We start from the raw sequence: 22,088 nt of genomic DNA on the forward strand, positions 1-22,088 counted from the left end.
GTCTCTTTCAGAAATAGAGCTAATATATAAAATATTGCTATGTATTTCCTCCAGTTCACCCCCCATTCCAGCACATTGCCTTCTTTCTACAATTATACCATCATACAGCCTCCATCTCAAAGTAGGGACTAAAATGCTTTTGTTCATTCACCTTAAGGTTTTGGTGGCAAAGCCAAAGCCTCCTTCCTGGAATCTCATCTTTACTTCCTTTTGTTTAAGAATGAGATTATTCCCAGAATTGTACCTCTTTATCTATTTCTCGCTTCAGTTTACAGCATTAAATAAAACAATAAAATCCCTGATGTGGTCCAGAACAGAGATTTCTTCTCTTTTTATATTAGAGGAAGTTAGTTTCTCTCAGTTAAAATATTGTTAGTAATATTTTTCTTATGTCTACTTCTATGTAAAGTTATCTACGCCATACTTCCTTAGAAGGTGACTATTTTATGTGAATATCTTTATTCTAGGAATATAAGCCACTTTATGGCAGATTGTAATTTATTTGTTTTTCCACCTTTTACCTAGCACAGTAATATGCACATAGGAGGCACTCAACAAATATTTACTGATTTAAAATTCTATTATCTGAATTTACAAGAAGTTTAAACTGAGCTCATATTTTGAGTCATAATTTATAACTCATGGCGTGATTTTGGTATATTTTCTGAAAATATTAATGCACTGTGCTAACATGAAAAGAATAGCTAATAGAATTCTGCTTATCATTGAAATCTTTGTGTGAGACAGGAAGAATTAAGGTTATCATTGAAAGAAGATAGATTAAAATAAGATGCAAGTCAAAAATAAAATATAGAGTGCAAAAGGATCTTACAAAATTTTGAACTATGTAAATAAAACAGATTTTCTTGCTGGGCCTGTTATAGAAGAACTTAGAACACCTTTCAAAGATAGAGAAGGAAAAGGATTACCATACTGTGATAATTATAATAAAACTCATTATTCTGGAAATGCTATAGGCCAATGATATAAACAAACTAAGTTATATAGATAAATTAATAGTAAATCCTTAATGGGTTGTTAAAGTAAATGAGAGTACTTTGTTGGATAGCCTTGACTGTTCACAGCATTTCTTTTTGCTACTGTTAGAGGTAGGATATTTGATTTAGGGGCAATTGATCTGACTTACCATACCATGTCATTTCTCCCCCAAATCTTAGGAATGCTGATATAATTTTGAAAATACTAGTTGTATACAAGGTCCACACATTTTTAATTTGGTGGCTAGTCTTTATGTGTAAAATCATGTATATTTTCCACTACTAAATATTTATAGAAAATACATACACTCATTTCATAAGAAACATCTTAAGGGAGAGTAGAGGTAGAAGAAAATATTTAAAAATTATGCCTTTTCTTTTTAGTTTTAACTTGTGAGTTCATTGAAATGTGAAAAACCTATCATTCATATTTTTAGATTTCTTTCTATCATATAGAAAACCGTGATTATTAGAATTCATGAGCACCTGAAAGCAAATCTGGAGCTCACTGTCCTCAAGGCAAAATGTAATGTTTGCTTACTATTGTTAAATAATGGTACACCTCAAGAGTTTTAACTGTATTTTTTTCCATCTTTAAACTTTATTACCTGTATTTTTCTTCAGGGTAAAAAAAAATTATGGGTCAATTTTCACTGAAGTGGGCTGGATTTATGTATTCACCTCTCATCAGTGTCAAAGGAATTGTGCCCATCATTCCCTGGACAACAGGATGAAAACCTGTCTCTGATTGGACACTAGGGATATCAGCTGTACACACAAGATAAGTGTAAAGTTGAAAAGAGAAATACACTTAATAATCATCCAAGCCTGCATGTTTTAGCTATTTGAAACTTGCATAAAAATGTTCATGAAATTATTTACTTCCTCATGCAAGAAAGCTAATATTACCATTTTTAAATCCAGTGAAATGTACTAGCAAAAAAAAATGGCTTTGCAAAGACTGCTAATGCAAAACTTTTCAAGCTGTCCATCTTTTTATAATAAAAAGAAGCAAAGTTAATAAAATGACCATTCTTTACCACTTACTTAAAATGAATTTTTATTTGTTCATGGTAAGACAGAGTAGCTATTTCAGTGTATTTTAATATTGGTCTAAGCTTTGAATGACAAAGATTTGTGTATTATGACTCATCTGTAAATTGATAGGACTGAATTTTCTCAAATCAAATTTAGCACCATGACTTGGAAAATATTAATTACTGAATCACATTGCTGCTCACTGATCTATTAAGATATTTTTAGAGACATTCCATCTAAGCATGGATTTAGTTGATTATATCCATCTAGAAAGCCTGTAGAGACTCATGGTAAATTGCAGGCATTTCTTTATATTTAAGTTTTTGCTTTACAAATTATAATGATTCTGACAATACCTACTTTATTAGCTTAAGAACTGCAAATAAACCTGTTTGCTTTTGAAAGTTTCAGTAGCCACAGTTTTGAGCCATTTACCTAGCCACAGGAGCATTTGACTTCCTGTAAATAATAAACATTTGGACCATGGCTGAAATATTTTCTACTGGAAATAAGAGCAGTAGGACTGAGGTTGTTTAGGAAGCTGTGCTAAATACATTGTGAAGTTGAATAGACTGAGATTTGTACTGAAGCTGTAGAACTTACAGGCTGGCAATTCAGGGTTGATTAAAGCACTTGGTTGAGGCTTTCTATTTATCTGTCTCATGAGTGTATGTACATATACTGTTTTACACACACACAAACATATGTAGACATATATATTATAAATCCTGACTATTATATAATCCACTTTTTGCTCAAAGCAGTCCCCGCAGTTCATTTTATATATATATATATGTCATTCAGAGGGATGAAGCATGATTATACTGCATTTAAAACAGTTGTTTTAGTCCTTGGTATAGTAATAAAATCTTATATGAAGCAATATTTACAAATACTCTGAATTCCCCAAATGAGTATATCACTGCCAGGTGCAGAAGTCTAAATCCTCAATTCTAGAAAATATTATCCAAGTAGTTGTTACCAAGTCAATTTAATATTTTATCAATATGTATTTATAAAGCACATTTAAGTTGTATATGGTATGCTTAGCTCAGTTGGTAAGGAAACTACCTGTTATGCAGGAGACTGGGGTTCAATCCCTGGGTAGGGAAGATCCCCTGGAGAAGGAAGTGGCAAGCCATTCCAGTATTCTCCTGGCATTCCAACCCATGCCAGGAGAATCCCATGGACAGAGGAGCCTGGCAGGCTCCAGTTTATGGGGTCCCAAGAGTCAGACACAACTTAGCAACTAAACAACCACCACTTTAAAACACAATTATATCTATGGCTACTATGTTAATTTATTGAGATCTTTATGGTAAATATAAACCCTTTCTCAGATTCTAAGCCAATTTCAAACTTTCTGTAACGTTATATTTGCTTAAGGTGTATAGGTTAAGGACTTCCCTTGTGGCTCAGCTGGTAAAGAATCCGCCTACAATGAGCAAGACTGGGTTTGATTCCTGGGTTGAAAAGATACCCTGGAGAAGGGAAAGGCTACTCACTCCAGTATTCTGACCTGGAGAATTCCATGAACTGTATGTAGTCCATGGGGTCACAAAGAGTCCTACATGAATGAGTGGTGTAGGTTAAAGGAGAACAATCTAAACATCATAAAATATTGACAGTCTCAATTTTTGCTCTTTTCTCCTTTTTTTCATAAATACAAACATTGTTCAAATATACCTAGAAATATAGATTCTTGAGCTATGTATTTTACTGTTAATTAAAAAGTTTTGTTTTGTTTTTTTTTTTCCCCTAAAAAGTACTTCATTGTCCGTCATTAAATTTTACCACCAGCGTGTTGTTAGTGATCTCATTTGGGGGTTACTGAAGGAAATGGCAATCCACTCCAGTACTACTGCCTGGAAAATCCCATGAACAGAGCAGCCTGGTAGGCTGTAGTCCATGGGGTTGCAAAGAGTCGGAAACGACTGAGCGACTTCACTAAGCAGTATTAACTTATATTACTAATGCATAGTATGTCCCTTTCATTTCAAAATGATTATATTTAAAATTATTTATTTACTAAACATTGTTTTAACCAATTGAATTAATACTTGGGGCTTAATAAAATGCAGATTTTTATCAGGAATGTGTTTAGCAGTCAGCCTGTGCTTTCTACTATGCTTTTTCTCACTTTCAATATTTTTATCTTTCTTCAGATGTTTTCCATATCTATATAGAGGGTTAATCATTAAATCATGCCATATTTTGAGAAGTATAGAATTTAAATATTCACAAAATAAAAACTTCGTACTTTTGCCTAGCATGGTACCATGGATATAGCTGGCACTCAATACATATTTGTTGAAAAACTAATCAAATGTCTCAGTTCCTTTTTGTTATTTGTGAATTGATACTGCAACAGAGGTTGAAGAATCCAGGCAAAATGGTGCAGGGATATTGAGATAAGTAAACTATGGCCCCAGTTCTCAGAAAGAATAATGTCTTCTAGGGATGAAAAATGTACTTAACTATTATATAAGGTAAAATGCAATAAGTGCTTGAAAGATATGAAAAAATGATATTGATTATGTAGAGTTATACACTTTTAAAATGTGATCCTTAGATAAATCAGATACAGAATTATTTTCAATTACTACTATATAATATGTTGGCTATTAGACAATGTAAAAATGTCTTAAAAAAGGATTATGAATGGAATTTCATTGTCATGTGAATAGTAATTAACCAAACATATTTCTGGAGAGATTTTTCAAAGAAGCATAAACCTGTATACTCTGAAATGTCCTCATGCCCTTTACTTCTGTTCTATAGTATCAATTATTATTATTGATGAACTACCATTGTATTCTCTGAACTTGAAATTATAACTTACTTTGAAATCTGAAAGTTTGCAATATCTCTTTTTACTGAGTTTTTGACAATTGCTGCTACCAAGCAGTTGCTATATTACCAGTGTCATATAGCACACTTAAGAGTGGGCCTCAATGATTTGCCCATTGGCACCTCTGATCTGCGTAAGGATAGACCTTAGACTTTAATCATTCTTCAATTGAGGGAGCATAACTTCCTATGATGCTTTTTTCACGTGTTCTTTAACTGGACAATTGCAGCAAAATATAATTTCAGCCATCCTTATTTCTGTGGCTATTTTTTGTATAGACAAAAAATGTCGCATTTCATTTTATATCTACTAGGTTTCTCCTGTATTTGTTTATCCAGGTTTGTGAAATCTCTTCCCCATTTATCAAGAATATTATCACTTCATTTCTAGTCTTTTTTTGTTATGATAAAGTAAGATTAGGATCAAATATAAGGTAGTAGCAATTTTTCAGCTAGCAGTTAAACCTGCCAGTTGCTTATGGGGAATATCTTAAAAAGTAACTTTTTCTCATAAAATTTTATCTTAAATCATGCCCCTTCCTCAATGGCTTTTCCTGTTAACCAACACTTTTCTTGAAAGCCAAGGTCAAGTGGAACTCGCCATGCATGGATCACTATGCATTATCAAAGGTTTTGCTTGCTAGTTAGTGACAGGATGTGTAGCCAAACACTAGAGCTACTAGTTATCATTCAGACAAAAGAGAACAACTTTTTTAGTTTGGATTTTAGCATATTTCTAAAGTTTTCTGAGAATTATATGGAATACCTAAGATCTGGATCAGCACTTTTAAAGATCATGTTTTGGCTGAGAAGATGAAAGGCAACAGAAACAACAAATGGGGTAGGACACCAGGGGCTGGTATCTTGGCTGTGTTTCTGAAGAGGTTTTAGAATCATTAAAACGGAGACTACTTACAATGAATAATATATAACATAGCCAAAGCAAATGCTTGTTCACGTATAGGATACTACAGATAGTATAGGCATAAAAAGATAACAATGAGTCTTCATTAACAATCTGCTTTAATCAAAGACATAATTTCCTTTAAAGTCAAAGGACTCTTATTTGCATAATATATATTATCAAAACAAAGCCAACAATCTTCAGAACACATAACTACACTAAATTTAGAACTCAGACCACTAAGGATTGGAAATGAATCTTGATTTTCAGAGACAGAAAGTTTAACTTAAAATATTTACCCTTGATCTAGAAAGAAGACTGAGGAAATTGTTACCACTGTCACCATTCTTGGGAAGGGGAATTAAATAGCTAGTAGAGTCAACCACGGAGAAGGCAATAGCAACCCACTCCAGTACTCTTGCCTGGAAAATCCCGTGGATGGAGGAGCCTGGTAGGCTGTAGTCCATGGGATCATGAAGAGTCGGACACTTACTGAGCGACTTCACTTTGACTTTCATGCATTGGAGAAGGAAATGGCAACCCACTCCAGTGTTCTTGCCTGGAGAATCCCAGGGACAGCGGAGTCTGGTGGGCTGCCCTCTGTGGGGTCGCACAGAGTCAGACACTACTGAAGCGACTTAGCAGCAGCAGCAGCAGAGTCAACCATCTGATATTTTACAACCATGTACTTGTGTGGTTTGTCAATTACAAGAAACTCCATGGATCCTCAGTTAATCTATTCTAATTTTCCTTAACACTCTGAGTTTTTTCCTCATTATAATTGAATGAGATTTATTCATATATAGATAATCTTTTCCTATTTTAACACTACTTACAGATGATTTTTTTTTCTTGGCTCCTCTACTCAGTATTATCAAGGAAGAACTCTTTCATTGTGATTTTTGTTCTCTGGCTTATTGTGATGTAGAAATCAAAAGAACAGGTACATAGAGAGATGTACCTGAATCATATATGTGTGTGTGTCTTTTTTGCCAGATAGTTATGTTTTTCTGTGGGTAGCACATTGAGAAATGGTAAAGTTAAAGAGCCTTCAGGAAATTTAGAGAGTTTCTGTTGATGTATATGATAAAATGCTTAGAAGAAGGGAATAGGAGAATTGTAAAGGGTTGCTCAGTGAAATGCTTTGGAATAGACCTAGAGTATGAAAAGTTTCAGGAATTAAAGAACAGATTATTTTAAAGTATTAGTTGGGTAGAGTCCTTTAATAAATATAAACTAGCAATTTAGGAAAAGGTCAGTTTTCATTTCAGTCCCAAAAGAGGCAGTGCCAAAGAATTTTCTATTGTATTGTTGCACTCATTTCACATACTAGCAAGGTAATGCTCAAAATCTTTCAAGCTAGGCTTTCACAGTATATGAACTGAGAACTTTGAAATGTTCAAGCTGGATTTAGAAAAGGCAGAGGAACCATAGATCAAATTGCAAACATATGTTGGAGCATAGAAAAAGAAGGGAAACACCATCCTCTTATGTTTCATTGACCATGCAAAAGCCTTTGACTGTGTGGATCACAACAAACTATGGAAAATTCTTAAAGAAATGGAAATACCAGACCATGTTACCTGTCTCCTGAGAAACTTATATGCAGGTCAAGAAGGAACAGTTTGAACTGAACATGGAACAATGGACTTGTTCAAAATCGGGAAAGGATTACGTTGAGGCTATATATTGTCACCCTGCTTTTTTAACTTCTATGCAGAGTTAATCATGTGAAATGCCGGGCTGGATGACTCACAATCTGGAATCAAGATTGCCAGGATGAATATCAACTTCAGATATGCAAATGATATCACTCTCATGGCAGAAAGTGAAGAGGAATTAAAGAGCCTCTTGATGAGGGGAAAGAAGGGAGTGAAAAAAGCTGGCTTAAAACTCAGCATTCAAAAAACAAAAATCATGGTATCCGGTCCCATCACTTCATGGCAAATAGATGGGGGAAAAAATGGAAGCAATGACAGATTTTATTTTCTTGGGCTCCAAAGCCACTGTGGACAGTGGTTGCAGCCATGAAATTAAAAGATGCTGCCTCCTTGGAAGAAAACCTATGAAAAACCTAGACAGCATATTAAAAAGAAGAGATTTCACTTTGCTGACAAATGTCCATCTAGTCATAGCTATGGTTTTTCCAGTAGTCAGGTATGGATATGAGAGTTGGACCATAAAGAAGGCTAAGTGCCAAAGAATTTATGCTTTTGAGTTGTGCTGCTGGAGAAGACTCTTGAGAGTCCCTTGGACTAAGGAAATCAAAACACTCAATCCTAAAGGAAATCAACCCTGAATATTCACTGGAAGGACTGATGGTGAAGCTGAAGCTGCAATACTTTGGCCACTGAAGTGAAGAGTCAGCTCATTGGAAAAGACCCTGATGCTGGAAAAAAAATTGAGGGCAGGAGGAAAAGCGGGCAGCAGAGGATGAGATTGTTGGATGGCATCTTTGACTCAGTGGACATAAATTTGAGCAAACAGTGGGAGATAGTGAAGGACAGGGAGGTCTGGCGTGCTGCAGTTCATGGGGTCACAAAGTGCTGAACATGACTTAGCGACCAAACAGCAATGTCTAGTTGTTAGACTATTACCAAAAAATGGAGTTTGTATTATGTTAGCCAATGTTCCTAAACCTCCACTCATTACTTCTAGCACTTCTCTTTAATGCTATTCATTCCACATGTAACAAATAATTGTTGAGTATGCTGAGTGCCAAGGGCCACTCTTTACTTTGAGTAAACAAGATAAGAAAAGTTATTAGTGCTTTGTGGACTAGATTCTAAGAAAAAATATATAACCTTAGTAAACAAGTAAAATTGTGATAAATGTTATGAATTAAATAAGGTGCTGAGGTAGAGAATTGAGAAGAATGAGGTAGAGAAGTAGGCATCCTCATAGGATTTTCACAACATGTTTTTTTCTGAGGGGATAATATTTAAAATTAAGACATAAAGGATAAGAAGCTAGTCATGAAAAGTATAGGAAGGAGAGTGTTCTAGGCAGAGGAAAGAGCTTACACAAGGAACTGAGGCATGCAGTAGCTTGTTTTAGTTGGATTGGGTTCAAGGGACTGAATGAAATCCATATGGTAGGAGTATAATTAACCAAGTTGAGTAGCACAAGATAGTTTGATTGTGTATTTGAGGGCCATATTTTACTGAGTTTTTGTGTCTCATAATAAGGATTTGGACATAGTAAGGACCTTGGACGGCCATTATGGGATTTTAAAGCCAAAGAAAAACAATGATCAGAGTTACCTTTTGACAAATGTAAATCTATCTTGTGAAAACAAGGGTTTTGGCAGAGATCAATAGGAAACCATTGATATTTCTGTTTGGAAGAGATGTTTATAGATTATACTAGAGAAGTGAAGTGAAGTCAGAGAGAAGCAAACAGATTTGAAATAGATTTAGAAAGTAGAATTGCCGAGATTTAAAGTGTTTCAGAAAAAGCATAAAATAGAGATGAAATTCTAAATTTCTATGATTTGAATAAGAGAATGGTATCCTTTTAGAAGATAAGGAAGATGGAAGTTGGAGGACATGAGAAGCCTGGATCTCTATTACCTCTTCTCTATACTTATGCATGGCTTATTTATGTAGGTCTTATTTTAAAAGTAATTCAGTAGGTAGGCTCCTTTCTTTTCATATTCCAGGGTATCTTTAATCTGAAAATCTGTTGCCCTGACCTGACATAGTACTTCAGCTATGGTTCTGATCAGAAATAAATACGGTAAGACTGTCATTTCCCTCATTCTAGATAGAATACAGCATAAAAGTCATCACACAATAGACTTTTACTATAGTCTTAATTAAAATATTTTTATCATTCATGTTTTCAATAATATTATTTTAGTGATTAAATGTATTTTCCCAACTGCAATATTTATTCCTATTAAAATTCATCTTTCCCAATTCGATCCATTGCTCCATCTATCTGTAATCTTTTAAATTTGTCTGATCTTAACTGATTTTGTTCTTTTACCACCTCCTTTGAAAATTTGATAAGAATTTTCCTTATAGTTTTATTCACATCACTCAGATAAATATTGATCAGCATAGGGCTAAGAACATGTCCATGTATCATGACATTAGAGAGCTCCCTTCATTTTACTAATCCTTACTCTTTTCCATATGATAACCGGACATCTCTGATCTGTACCTAATCATATTATCTTTCTATAAACTAGTGAAAGTATTTATCAAACGTTGTTGAAATTCAGGTCTATCTTATAAAGGGTATTTGAACCTGATTCTGACTCCGTTAAAAATAAAATTATACCTGATGTAATTAATTTGTTTTCAATATATACTGCTCCTTGGTGATTATTTCTTTTCTAAATGCTACCAAAAATCCTTAAAATGCTTCCCTAAGTTATTGAAGACCAGTGTTAAGGTTAAGGTACTTTAGTTAATAGAATATCCGTTCAGTTACTGAAAACAAGATACTTATTATATTATCTCCAGTGGTATCATGACTTGCTTTCTTTGTGATTTTGAAGATCAATAAATAAATGGGTACATCCTTCCTTTCTTTAACTGTAGTATATAAAACAAAAATACAATTTTCTTTATATTAACAGCTTATATAAGTCTCAGATCATTTGAAGTTTTAGACTCTGATCATCTTTCTATCGATTTGTTTCACATCACGTATGCACCCTGTGTCGTGGATTCTTCTTTTATAAAATCCAAGGAAGGGAAAATTATTTTAAATGATGACAGACAATGATATGTGAATTATATATGAAAAAGGATAAGGGGGAAAACCAATATATATATATTGATTTGACTTGAGGGCTTTAAAATTTCATGATTCTGCAAATAAACTTTGTGATAGAGTTTGGCTATTCAGATTTGACAAATACATACATTTAAAATTTTTTTTATTCTTCTAGAGGGGTAAAGGAATAAGTACTAGTGGAAAAAGAATTGTTGAATGTACCATTTCATTCTACTTTTATTATTTTCTTATAAGGAGAATGTAAATGTGAGATCTTAAAGAAAGAAACAGTCCATTTCTATCACTGAATTAGAATTTGAATTGATTTTTAACATATGATAAATTACATTGTTAAGAGGGAGAGACAGAACATGGTTACCAAAATAAAGCAAAATTCGTAGAAGTAAAAGGATACAAGAATGATAATATGGCATGAAGAAGATTGATGGACAAATTTGAGATTGAAAAAGACTTTGAAGTTGATTGTTAAGATTTGGTTGCAAAACAGTAGTCTACATTTTTCTGTCATACTTTGTTTAGTGGAAAGAATTGAACCCAAATGAAAATAGAAACAGCATTACTTAAAATATTGCCATTTTTGGATAATGTGTTACTGTGTATTACTATAATTATTCTTGATAACCTTAAGAAAAATTTCTAAATATAGACAGAATAGGTGAGCTCAAAAGTAGCTACCTATTTATCTTTCTAGCAAAAAGTAGTACTTTTGTCATGTAAGAAATTAAAGTAGTATTGTGTAAAAGTTATCAGGGAAGGATTTTTTAGAGCAGAATAAAAATTGAGATTCATTCCAGCACCAGATAATACTGAGTACCTAACATAAATATTAAAAAAAAAAAATCCTTGCATGAGTCACTGCATAGAGACAGTGTTTTCAAAAAATAATTTAGAGAACATATAAAATTTAAAAGATAACCATACACAAAAATAAACTCAAAATGGATTAAAGATCTCAATGTAAGACCATAAACTATAAAACTCCTAGAGGAGAACATAGGCAAAACACTCTCCGACATACATCACAGCAGGATCCTCTATGACCCACCTCCCAGAATATTGGAAATAAAAGCAAAAATAAACAAATGGGACCTAATTAAACTTAAAATCTTCTGCACAACAAAGGAAACTATTATCAAGGTGAAAAGGCAGCCTTCAGAATGGGAGAAAATAATAGCAAATGAAGCAACTGACAAACAACTAATCTCAAAAATATACAAGCAACTCCTACAGCTCAACTCCAGAAAAATAAATGACCCAATCAAAAAATGGGCCAAAGAACTAAATAGACATTTCTCCAAAGAAGACATACAGATGGCTAACAAACACATGAAAAGATGCTCAACATCACTCATTATCAGAGAAATGCAAATCAAGACCACTATGAGGTACCATTTCCCGCCAGTCAGAATGGCTGCGATCCAAAAGTCTACTAGCAATAAATGCTGGAGAGGGTGTAGAGAAAAGAGAACTCTCTTACACTGTTGGTGGGAATGCAAACTAGTACAGCCACTATGGAGAACAGTGTGGAGATTCCTTTAAAAAACTGGAAATAGAACTGCCTTATGATCCAGCAATCCCACTGCTGGGCATACACACTGAGGAAACCAGAAGGGAAAGAGACACGTGTGCCCCAATGTTCATCGCAGCACTGTTTATAATAGCCAGGACATGGAAGCAACCTAGATGTCCATCAGCAGATGAATGGATAAGAAAGCAGTGGTACATATACACAATGGAGTATTACTCAGCCATTAAAAAGAATACATTTGAATCAGTTCTAATGAGATGGATGAAACTGGAACCTATTATACAGAGTGAAGTAAGCCAGAAAGAAAAACACCAATACAGTATACTAACGCATATATATGGAATTTAGAAAGATGGTAACAATAACCCTGTATGCGAGACAGCAAAAGAGACACTGATGTATAGATCAGTCTTATGGACTCTGTGGGAGAGGGAGAGGGTGGGGAGATTTGGGAGAATGGCATTGAAACATGTATAATGTCATGTTTGAAACGAGTCGCCAATCCAGGTTCAATGCACGATACTGGATGCTAGGGGCTGGTGCACTGGGACGACCCAGAGGGAGGGTATGGGGAGGGAGGAGGGAGGAGGGTTCAGGATGGGGAGCACAGGTATACCTGTGGCGGATTCATTTCGATATTTGGCAAAACTAATACAATATTGTAAAGTTTAAAAATAAAATAAAATTAAAAAAATAATAAAAATAAAAAAGAAATTCAAGGATATTTAATTAAATATGTCTATTATATGGTGTAGAAATTTGTTCATAAAGTTGTAAATGCAGGGGACTAGGACACATATCCAAGTGTTCCTTCTAAATTGTAGAGTAAAAGAGGTTTTGACAACTGGACAGTTGAGGCAAGGGGATTATGAAAAAATCTGTTTAAAAATTCTATCACCTATCATATGTTAGAGAATTTTTGTGAGTTTTCTCCCCTTGGATGAAGGTACTACTATTCCAAAGAACTAGAAATAAGTACTAAAAGGTTTAGAGGAAAGATAGGACATCAAAACTCTTGAGTATGTTGTGTCTGTGAGATTTCCCAGGGCAAAAGAGCTCAGTTAATAATTGTTATGAGTGTCACATAAATATCTGTAAAGAGTATACAATAATGGCAAATATGATAAACACTATACAAGTATTCGATATATACAAGTATTCGATAAACAAATATACAGAACCAAATCTCAGAAAAGAGATCTACCTGAGGACACACACACACCCATATATATATATATATGGGTGTGTGTGTGTGTAAATATATATATTTACAAATTCATAAATATATTTACAAATTACAAATATATTTATGATTCACAAATATATATAATACACACACACATGTAAATATATATGGCTAATCAAAATTTAGACCAGTGAATTGTCAAAATTTAGACCAGTGGTTCTCATCAAGGAAAGCGTAATATCCTGGGAAGGTGTTTTCAAATACAAGCATATGTCCTTTCCTAAAATTCTGATTTTTTTTTTTTTTCTGTAGCAGTGTGTTAGTTGCCTACGAATGTCTGTCCTTCTCTTCTTTTTTGTAACAGACCCGCCATTTTACTCCAGGAAGTAAAGTCCATAGCACAAAGGCTGATTTCTTGCCCTCTCAGTTTTAGTTGTGGGAAGTCAATGAGATGTGAACAGAAGTTACTGGAAGGGCCTCTAGGAAAGTTCTTTAAGACAACGTGGCCTGTACCCTTTTATCATTTTATCCTTTGCTCCATCTTGCTGACTGAAATATAGATATGATATTTGATGCTCAAGTAGTTATCTGTACCAATCCTGAATGGACTGTGAAGAAAGAGATAACACAGTATCAATTATTAAATCATTCCCAACCAGTTTACAGCGATTGTATAGTTTACATCTGAGAGTGCCTCTGCTCTCCACAGAGCTCCTTATCAGTATGCTACTTATTATCCTTTCCACACATACTTTTAAGTCTTGTGATAATTCTGGCCCCAGTTATTTCTTCCAGTTTTACTGTCTTTTAGTGTTCTGTGAAATAATTTTGTCCCTTCTTTCTTAGAATCTTTCTTCAAGCTCTCTGAAGTAAAGCTTCTTGCTTCTTTTGTTTATTCTTATTCCTTCTCCCTTCGAATTCCTTTATCATGTCACCCTCCTGACAGATCCCCTTTCCTTTCCCCTCAATCTCTGTTAGAACACTGTCTTAAGTATATCATCAGCTCTTAATAGGAGGGCTGTTTATCAGAATCATACATAATGGAACTCTTTTCATCTTTTCTAAACTTTGCCTACCTCATAGGTTTTGCTGTTGTTTTTTAAATTAAAGTCAATCATGATAATGTATTATAATACATGTGAGAGTTCTTTGAGAACTCTAAAACATATATGAGATATTATCATTGTTGTCATTGCTTTTATTTTCTTTCCACAGAGTATATATTCTCCTGTTGATTTAAAATATTCTACTGAAAAGAGAAAACATGTTTCTTCTATTTTATATGAATTAAAAACAAGAAAACCAAGATATCTCATTCAAAAAGGTTAGTTATATGAATTTTTAAATTATATTTAATGAACATATTTTGATGAAGAGTAATTATATTTGTTAAACATTGGGCACACTAATATGAACTATAAATATGACTCCATGAAAATATATGTTGAGACTTCTAGATAAAATATCTATATCTCATTTAATATTTTATAAATATATATATGTATTCAGAAAGTTGTTTTATGAATATGAAAGCCCTGATTTTGACTAGAAGTTGGGAATTAGAAATAAGTATTATCAAGAAGGGCTCCCTCAGTGGATCAACAGTAAAGAATCTACCTACAATGCAGGAGACACAGGAGATGTAGATTTGATCTCTGGGTCAGGATGATCCCCTGAAGGAGGGTGTGGCAACCCACTCCAGTATTCTTGCTGGGAAAATCCCATGGAGGAGTCTGGCAGACTACAATCCGTGGGGTTGCAAAGGGTCGGACACACTAATCAACTGAAAACACACACACACACACATATTAGCAAGAACCATACTGAATTTTTTTGTTACTGTATGACTGTGTCAGCATGATACATCCTTCAGGAATATAAATCATTTAAATTAAAAATGATATAAAATGTCTTTCAGACTTTGAAGATAATTATTTCTTTTTTTTTTAGATTTTATTTTTAAACTTTACAATATTGTATTCGTTTTGCCAAATATCGAAATTATTTCTTATTATACAAAAACTTTTATCTTAATAACATTTTGGTCATCATATCTGTGCATACATGCTAAGTCACCTCAGTCATGTCTGACTCTTTGCAACCGTATGGACTGTAGCCCACCAGGCTTCTCTGTCCATCGGTTTCTCCAGACAAGAATACTGGAGTGGGTTGCCATGCCATTGTCTAGTGGATCTTCCCAACCCAGGAATCGAACTCTCATTTCTTATGTCTCCTGCATTAGCAACTGAGTTCTTTACCCCTAGCACCACCATCATATGTGTACTTGTATTTATTTTGCTTTTGCAGAATTTCTTCTGATAAAATGTTGTATTCTAAGCAGATGACATTACTTTATCTCTGTCTTTCACAGAGGACTAATAAAACCAGTTCTGTAAAATAATTAGAAGGTCTTATAATTTTTCTCAGTTTCTCTTCAGTTTAGTTCAGTTCAGTCACTCAGCTGTGTCTGACTCTTTGCAACCCCATGGACTGCAGCACTAACTCCTGGGGATTTTTCAAACTCATGTCAATTGAGTTGGTGATGATGTCCAATCATCACATCCTCTGTCGTCCCCTTCTCCTCCCACCTTAAATCTTTCCCAGCATCAAGGTCTTCTCAAATGAATCAGCTCTTCTCATCAGTGGCCAAAGTATTGGAGCTTTAGCTTCAACATCAGTTCTTCTAGTGAACACTCAGGGTTAATCTCTTTTAGGGTGGACTGGTTAGATCTCCTTGCAGGCCAAGAGACTCACAAGAGTCTTCTCCAACACCACAGTTCAAAAGCATCAATTCTTCAGCACTCAGCTTTCTTCACAATCCAACTCTCACATCCATACATGACTACCGGAAAAACCATAGCCTTGACTAGACGGACCTTTGTTGGCAAAGTAATGTCTCTGTTTTTTAATATGCTTTCTAGGTTGGTCAGAACTTTCCTGTCAAGAAGTGTCTTTAATTTCATGGCTGCAGTTACCATCTGCAGTGATTTTGGAGCCCCCCAAAATAAAGTCTGACACTGTTTCCACTGTTTCCCCATCTATTTCCCATGAAGTGATGGGACCAGATGCCATAATCTTAGTTTTCTGAAAGTTGAGCTTTAAACCAACTTTTTCACTCTCCTCTTTCACTTTCATCAAGAGGCTTTTTAGTTCCTCTTCACTTTCTGCCATAAGGGTGGTGTCATCTGCGTATCTGAGGTTATTGATATTTCTCCCAGCAATCTTAATTCCAGCTTAGCTTTATCCAGCCCAGCATTTCTCATGATGTAGTCTGCATATAAGTTAAATAAGCAGGGTTACAATATATAGCCTTGATGTACTCCTTTCCCTATTTGGAACCAGTCTGTTGTTCCATGTCCAGCTCTAACTGTTGCTTCCTGACCTACATATAGATTTCAAGAAGCAGACCAGGTGGTCTGGTATTCCCATCTCTTTTAGAATTTTCCACAGTTTATTGTGATCCACACAGTCAAAGGCTTTGGCATAGTCATTAAAGCAGAAATAGATGTTTTTCTGGAACTCTCTTGCTTTTTTGATGACCCAGTGCATGTTGGCAATTTGATTTCTGGTGCCTCTGACTTTCTAAAAGCAGCTTGAGCATCTGGAAGTTCATGGTTCACGTATTGTTAAAGCCTGGCTTGGAGAATTTTTGAGCATTACTTTACTAGCATGTGAGATGAGTGCAATTGTGCGGTAGTTTGAGCATTCTTTGGCATTTCCTGTCGTTGGGATTGGAATGAAAACTGACCTTTTCCAGCCTGTGGCCACTGCTGAATTTTCCAAATTTGCTGGCATTTTGAGTGCAACACTTTCACAAAATTATATTTTAGGATTTGAAATAGCTCAACTGGAATTCCATCACCTCCTCTAGCTTTGTTCGTAGAGATGCTTCCTAAGGCCCACTTGACTTCACATTTCAGGATGTCCGGCTCTAGGTGAGTGATCACACCATCATGATTATATTGGTCATGGGGATGTTTTTTGTATAGTTCTTCTGTGTATTCTTGCCACCTCTTCTTAATATCTTCTGCTTCTGTTAGGTCCATACCATTTCTGTCCTCTGTTGAGCCCATCTTTGCATGAAATGTTCCCTTGGTATCTCTAATTTTCTTGAAGAAATCTCTAGTCTTTCCCATTCTATTGTTTTTCTCTATTTCTTTGCATTGATCACTGAGGAAGGATTTCTTATCTCTCCTTGCTATTCTTTGGAGCTCTGCATTCAAATGGGTATATCTTTCCTATCCTCCTTTGCTTTTTGCTTGTCTTCCCTTCACAGCTATTTATAAGACCTCTTCAGACAGCCATTTTGTTTTTTTTTTGCATTTCTTTTTCTTGGGGATGGTCATCATCTCTATCTCCTATAGAATGTCATGAACCTCCATCCATAGTTCATCATGTACTGTGTCTATCAGATCTAGTCCCTTAAATTTCTCTCTCACTTCCACTGTATAATTGTAAAGGATTTGATTTAGGCCATACCTGAATGGTCTAGTGGTTTTCCCTACTTTCTTCAATTTAAGTCTGAGTTTGGCAATAAGGAATTCATGATCTGAGCCACAATCAGCTCCCGGTCTTGTTTTTGCTGACTGTATGGAGCTTTTCCATCTTTGGCTGCAAGGAATATAATCAATCTGATTTCAGTGTTGACCATCTGGTGATGTCCATGTGTAGAGTCTTCTCTTGTGTTGTTGGAAGAGGATGTTTGCTATGACCAGTATAGTCTCTTGGCAGAACTCTATTAGCCTTTGCCCTGCTTCATTCTATACTTCAAGGCGAAATTTGACTGTTACTCCAGGTTTTCTTGACTTCCTACTTTTGCCTTTCAGTCCCTTATAATGAAAAGGACATCTCATTTGTGTGTTAGCTCTGAAAGGTCTTGTAGGTATTCGTAAAACCATTCCTCTTAAGGTTCTTCTGGGGCATAGACTTGGATTACCGTGATACTGAATGGTTTGCCTTGGAAATGAACAGAGATCATTCTGTCGTTTTTGAGATTGCATCCAAGTATCTCATTTTGGACTCTTGTTGACTATGATGGCTACTCCATTTCTTCTGGGATTCTTGCCCACAGTAGTAGATATAATGGTCATCTGAGTTAAATTCACCCATTCTGGTCCATTTTAGTTCGCTGATTCCTAAAATGTCAGCGTTCACTCTTGCCTTGTCCTGTTTGACCGTTTCCAATTTTCTCTTAAACCCTTTAAAAAGTATTATGATAAGAACATTTACCATTAGGCTTACCCTCTTAACAGATTTTTTATGTGTACAATACATTTAGCTATAAGCACAGCAGATCCTTCCAACTTTTCCATCTTGTATAACTGGATATGTATAATATCTAAATAGTAGCTCCCCATTTTACCTCCCTCCATCCTTTTAATTCTTAAATATTTGATTATTTTCCTTTTTAAAAATTCATGGTGGTGTCTTTATCCTTACTGATTTTTTTTGTCCTCTGTGTACATGAACTCATCAAACTTTACCAGATTCTTGTCAGTGGCTTTGTTTGTTATTTCATCACTTGTCTATTAAATTCATGTACTTTATATATTTCCTAAAGCTCTGCATCTTTTATTTAAAAGTAATGTTATTTTAATCCAATTATTTAACTCCTAGGTTTACAAGCCAAAATGAAATGAAGGAAATATAGTAGTCCCATGCTCCATACCCTCCTACTCACTTTTGTTGCTTCCTAGAGCAAATAATCTTTTAATAATTTTTGATGACTCTTCTGTTACTCACTTTCATATTTCTAAGTAATATATTTATTTTGTTAAAATTTCTTTTTTAATTTTAGATTTTGTATGCAATTTCTACTGTGAAAGATGGAGATTTAATTATTTATAAATCCTCCCTAATACACATTCTTAACATATCCCCTCCCCTTTTCTCCCAATAGAATTATATTATCAGTATTTGGGGATTAATTAATAATTAACATTTTAATTATTATGGCTATATAAATAACTACTCACAGCTGAGTCACACAATATACTAGGCTATGTTTGCCTTCTTGTACTATTATTTAAAAACTTGTTTGGAAACCTCATAAGAGTCAACTCTCACCAAGCACATCCATACATATATATTTCTTCAATATACTTCTTCTTGAGACCTTAATTTGCTAATTTAATCAGGATTACTTGCTTTCTAAACTTGTTTTTAACAGCTGTCATCTTGGTACATCACTTCATCTTGGTGCATTCATTCAGTACTGTGATCCTGAGAATTCATTTGTCTCATATACTGTGTTATGACCTGTTTACAGGGTTCTATATCTTTTTTCTTGGTTTATTTTCTTATATTACTACAATACTTTCTTACTAGTTTACAGAGAAATTATACATTAGAAGTAATTAAAAAATTAAAAGCCTAAAATATTTTTACACTGCATATATATTTAATTGATGATTTAACTGTGCAGAATCTTCATAGTTTTCTCAGAATTGCTTCATTGTCTTCTAGCTTCCAGTGTTACCTTTGAGAAGTCCATTGCCATGTAATTCTCATTCTGATGTGTTTGAACTTCTGTTTGTTGTTTTTGTCTTCTGACTAGACACATTTAGCAGTTTATCTCTGTACCAGGTATTCTGCGGAGAAGGCGATAGCACCCCACTCCAGTACTCTTGCCTGGAAAATCCCATGGACGGAGGAGCCTTGTAGGCTACAGTCCATGAGGTCGTGAAGAGTCGGGCACGACTGAGCGACTTCACTTTCACTTTTCACCTTCACGTATTGGAGAAGGAAATGGCAACCCACTCCAGTGTTCTTGCCTGGAGAATCCCAGGGACGGGGGAGCCTGGTGGGCTGCCGTCTATGGGGTTGCACAGAGTCGGACATGACTGAAGCGACTTAGCAGCAGCAGCAGCAGCAGCAGGTATTCTGCAATATCGCAGTGATTTGGCTCAGATATTTGTTTGCTTGAAGATTTTCTTTTGATTCAATTTATTGTGACTTTTCAATCTGAAATTTTATATTCCTCATTTGTCAGTATTTCTCTTGTGTTGTTTAAGGTAATACACATATTAAATATAACACAGAACATACCATTGTAACCATCTTAACTGTACATTAAGCATATTTATATTGTTGTACAACCATCATGACCATCCATCTGCAGGAGCTTTTTATAAACTCTTTCAACTGGAATGCTATACCCATTGAACACTAACTTCCAGTCCTCTCATCCTCCCCTTTTCTGGAAATCACCATTCTACTTTCTGTCTCTAGAATTACTATGAGTGCGATTACTACAGGTATTTTTATATAAGTGGAATTATACAACGTTTGCCCTTTATTTACTGGCTTATTTTAATTAGCATAATATCTTTAAAGTTCACCCATGTTGTAACAAAATTGTTTTCCTTTTAAGGTTGAATAATGTTCCATTATAACTAGGTACCATGTTTTTATTCATTCATTTGTCAATTAGCACTTGGGTTCCTTTCACATTTTAGCTGTTGTGAATAATGCTGCTATGAATGTGGATGTACCTCTTTGAGACCCTGTTTTCAGTTGTTTTGTGTGTATACACAGAAGTGAAATTTCTGGATGATATAATTTTATTTTTATTTTTTTGAGGAACTACCATACTTTTTCCACAATGATTATACCACTCTACATTCTCAATATTAGTGCACAAGAATTCCAGTTTCTCCACATCCTGACCAACAGATGTTATTTTCTGTTGCTGTTGTTGTTAACTGCCATCCTAGTGGTTGTGAGATCATATCTCATTGTGGTTTTGATTTGCATTTCCATAATCATTAGTGATGTTGAGCATTTTTATTGTGTGTATTTATTATTTGTGTATCATCTTTGGAAAGATATCTATTCAGATCATTTGCCCATTTCCTCATTGGTTTGTTTGATATTTGTTGTTGAGTTATATGATTTATATATATATATATATACACTCTAAATATCAGTCCCTCATCAGATATGTGATATGCAGATATTTTCCCCCATTCTGTGGATTGCCTATTTTTGATGCACAAAATTTTAATGAAGTTGAGGTATTTAGGTTTTTTTGGAATATAATTATTTTGCAATGTTATGTTAGTTTCTGCTGTACAAGGCAATGGCACCCCACTCCAGTACTCTTGCCTGGAAAATCCCATGGATGGAGGAGCCTAGTAGGCTGCAGTCCATGGGGTCGCTAAGAGTCGGACACGACTGAGCGACTTCTTCACTTTTCACTTTCATGCGTTGGAGAAGGAAATGGCAAACCACTCCAGTGTTGTTGCCTGGAGAATCCCAGGGACGGGGGAGCCTGGTGGGCTGCCGTCTATGGGGTTGCACAGAGTCGGACACGACTGAAATGACTTAGCAGCAGCAGCAGCATCCATATATCCTCTCCCTGGGCTATTTGTTTTTGTGTGTGTTGTATGTGCTTTTGGTGTTATAACAAAGAAATCATTCAAAATCCTGTTATGAAGTTTTTTGCCCTGTGTCTTCCTCTAAGAGTTTTATAGTTTCAGTCCTTATATTTAGACTGTTGATCCATTGGGGCTTAATTTTTGCATACGATGCAAAGTAAGGGTCCAGTTTCACTTTTTTGCATATGGAATGCAGTTTTCCCAACATTTTGTTGAAAGGTTGTCCTTTCCCCATTGAATGGTTTTGATACCCATGTTGAAAGTCATTTGACCATACCTGCAGGGGTTTACATCTGGGCTCTTATTCTGTTCCCTTGATTTGTGTGTCTGTCTTTATATCAGAGGCATGCTGTTTTGATTACCAAAGCTTTGCAGTAAGTTTTAAAATGGGGGCTTATGTGTGAGAACAAGTGGATTTTTATATGGATTGCATTGAATTTGTAGATTACTTTGAATG

General features: G+C 35.0%; 1 protein-coding gene across 8 annotated transcripts in view; it reads left to right on the forward strand.

The window, feature by feature from the left end:
- LRRIQ3 (leucine rich repeats and IQ motif containing 3) overlaps nucleotides 1-22,088 on the forward strand; it is a 209,850-nt gene that overhangs the window by 108,181 nt on the left and 79,581 nt on the right. For all 8 annotated transcript variants that reach the window (XM_070786310.1, XM_070786312.1, XM_070786313.1 and 5 more), the window contains one exon: nucleotides 14,469-14,577. In XM_070786310.1, the coding sequence (XP_070642411.1) occupies nucleotides 14,469-14,577 (109 nt within the window). The remainder of the gene's footprint in view (nucleotides 1-14,468; nucleotides 14,578-22,088) is intronic.

This window comes from Bos indicus, chromosome 3 (genome assembly GCF_029378745.1).
Source record: "Bos indicus isolate NIAB-ARS_2022 breed Sahiwal x Tharparkar chromosome 3, NIAB-ARS_B.indTharparkar_mat_pri_1.0, whole genome shotgun sequence".
Lineage (NCBI taxonomy): Eukaryota > Metazoa > Chordata > Mammalia > Artiodactyla > Bovidae > Bos > Bos indicus.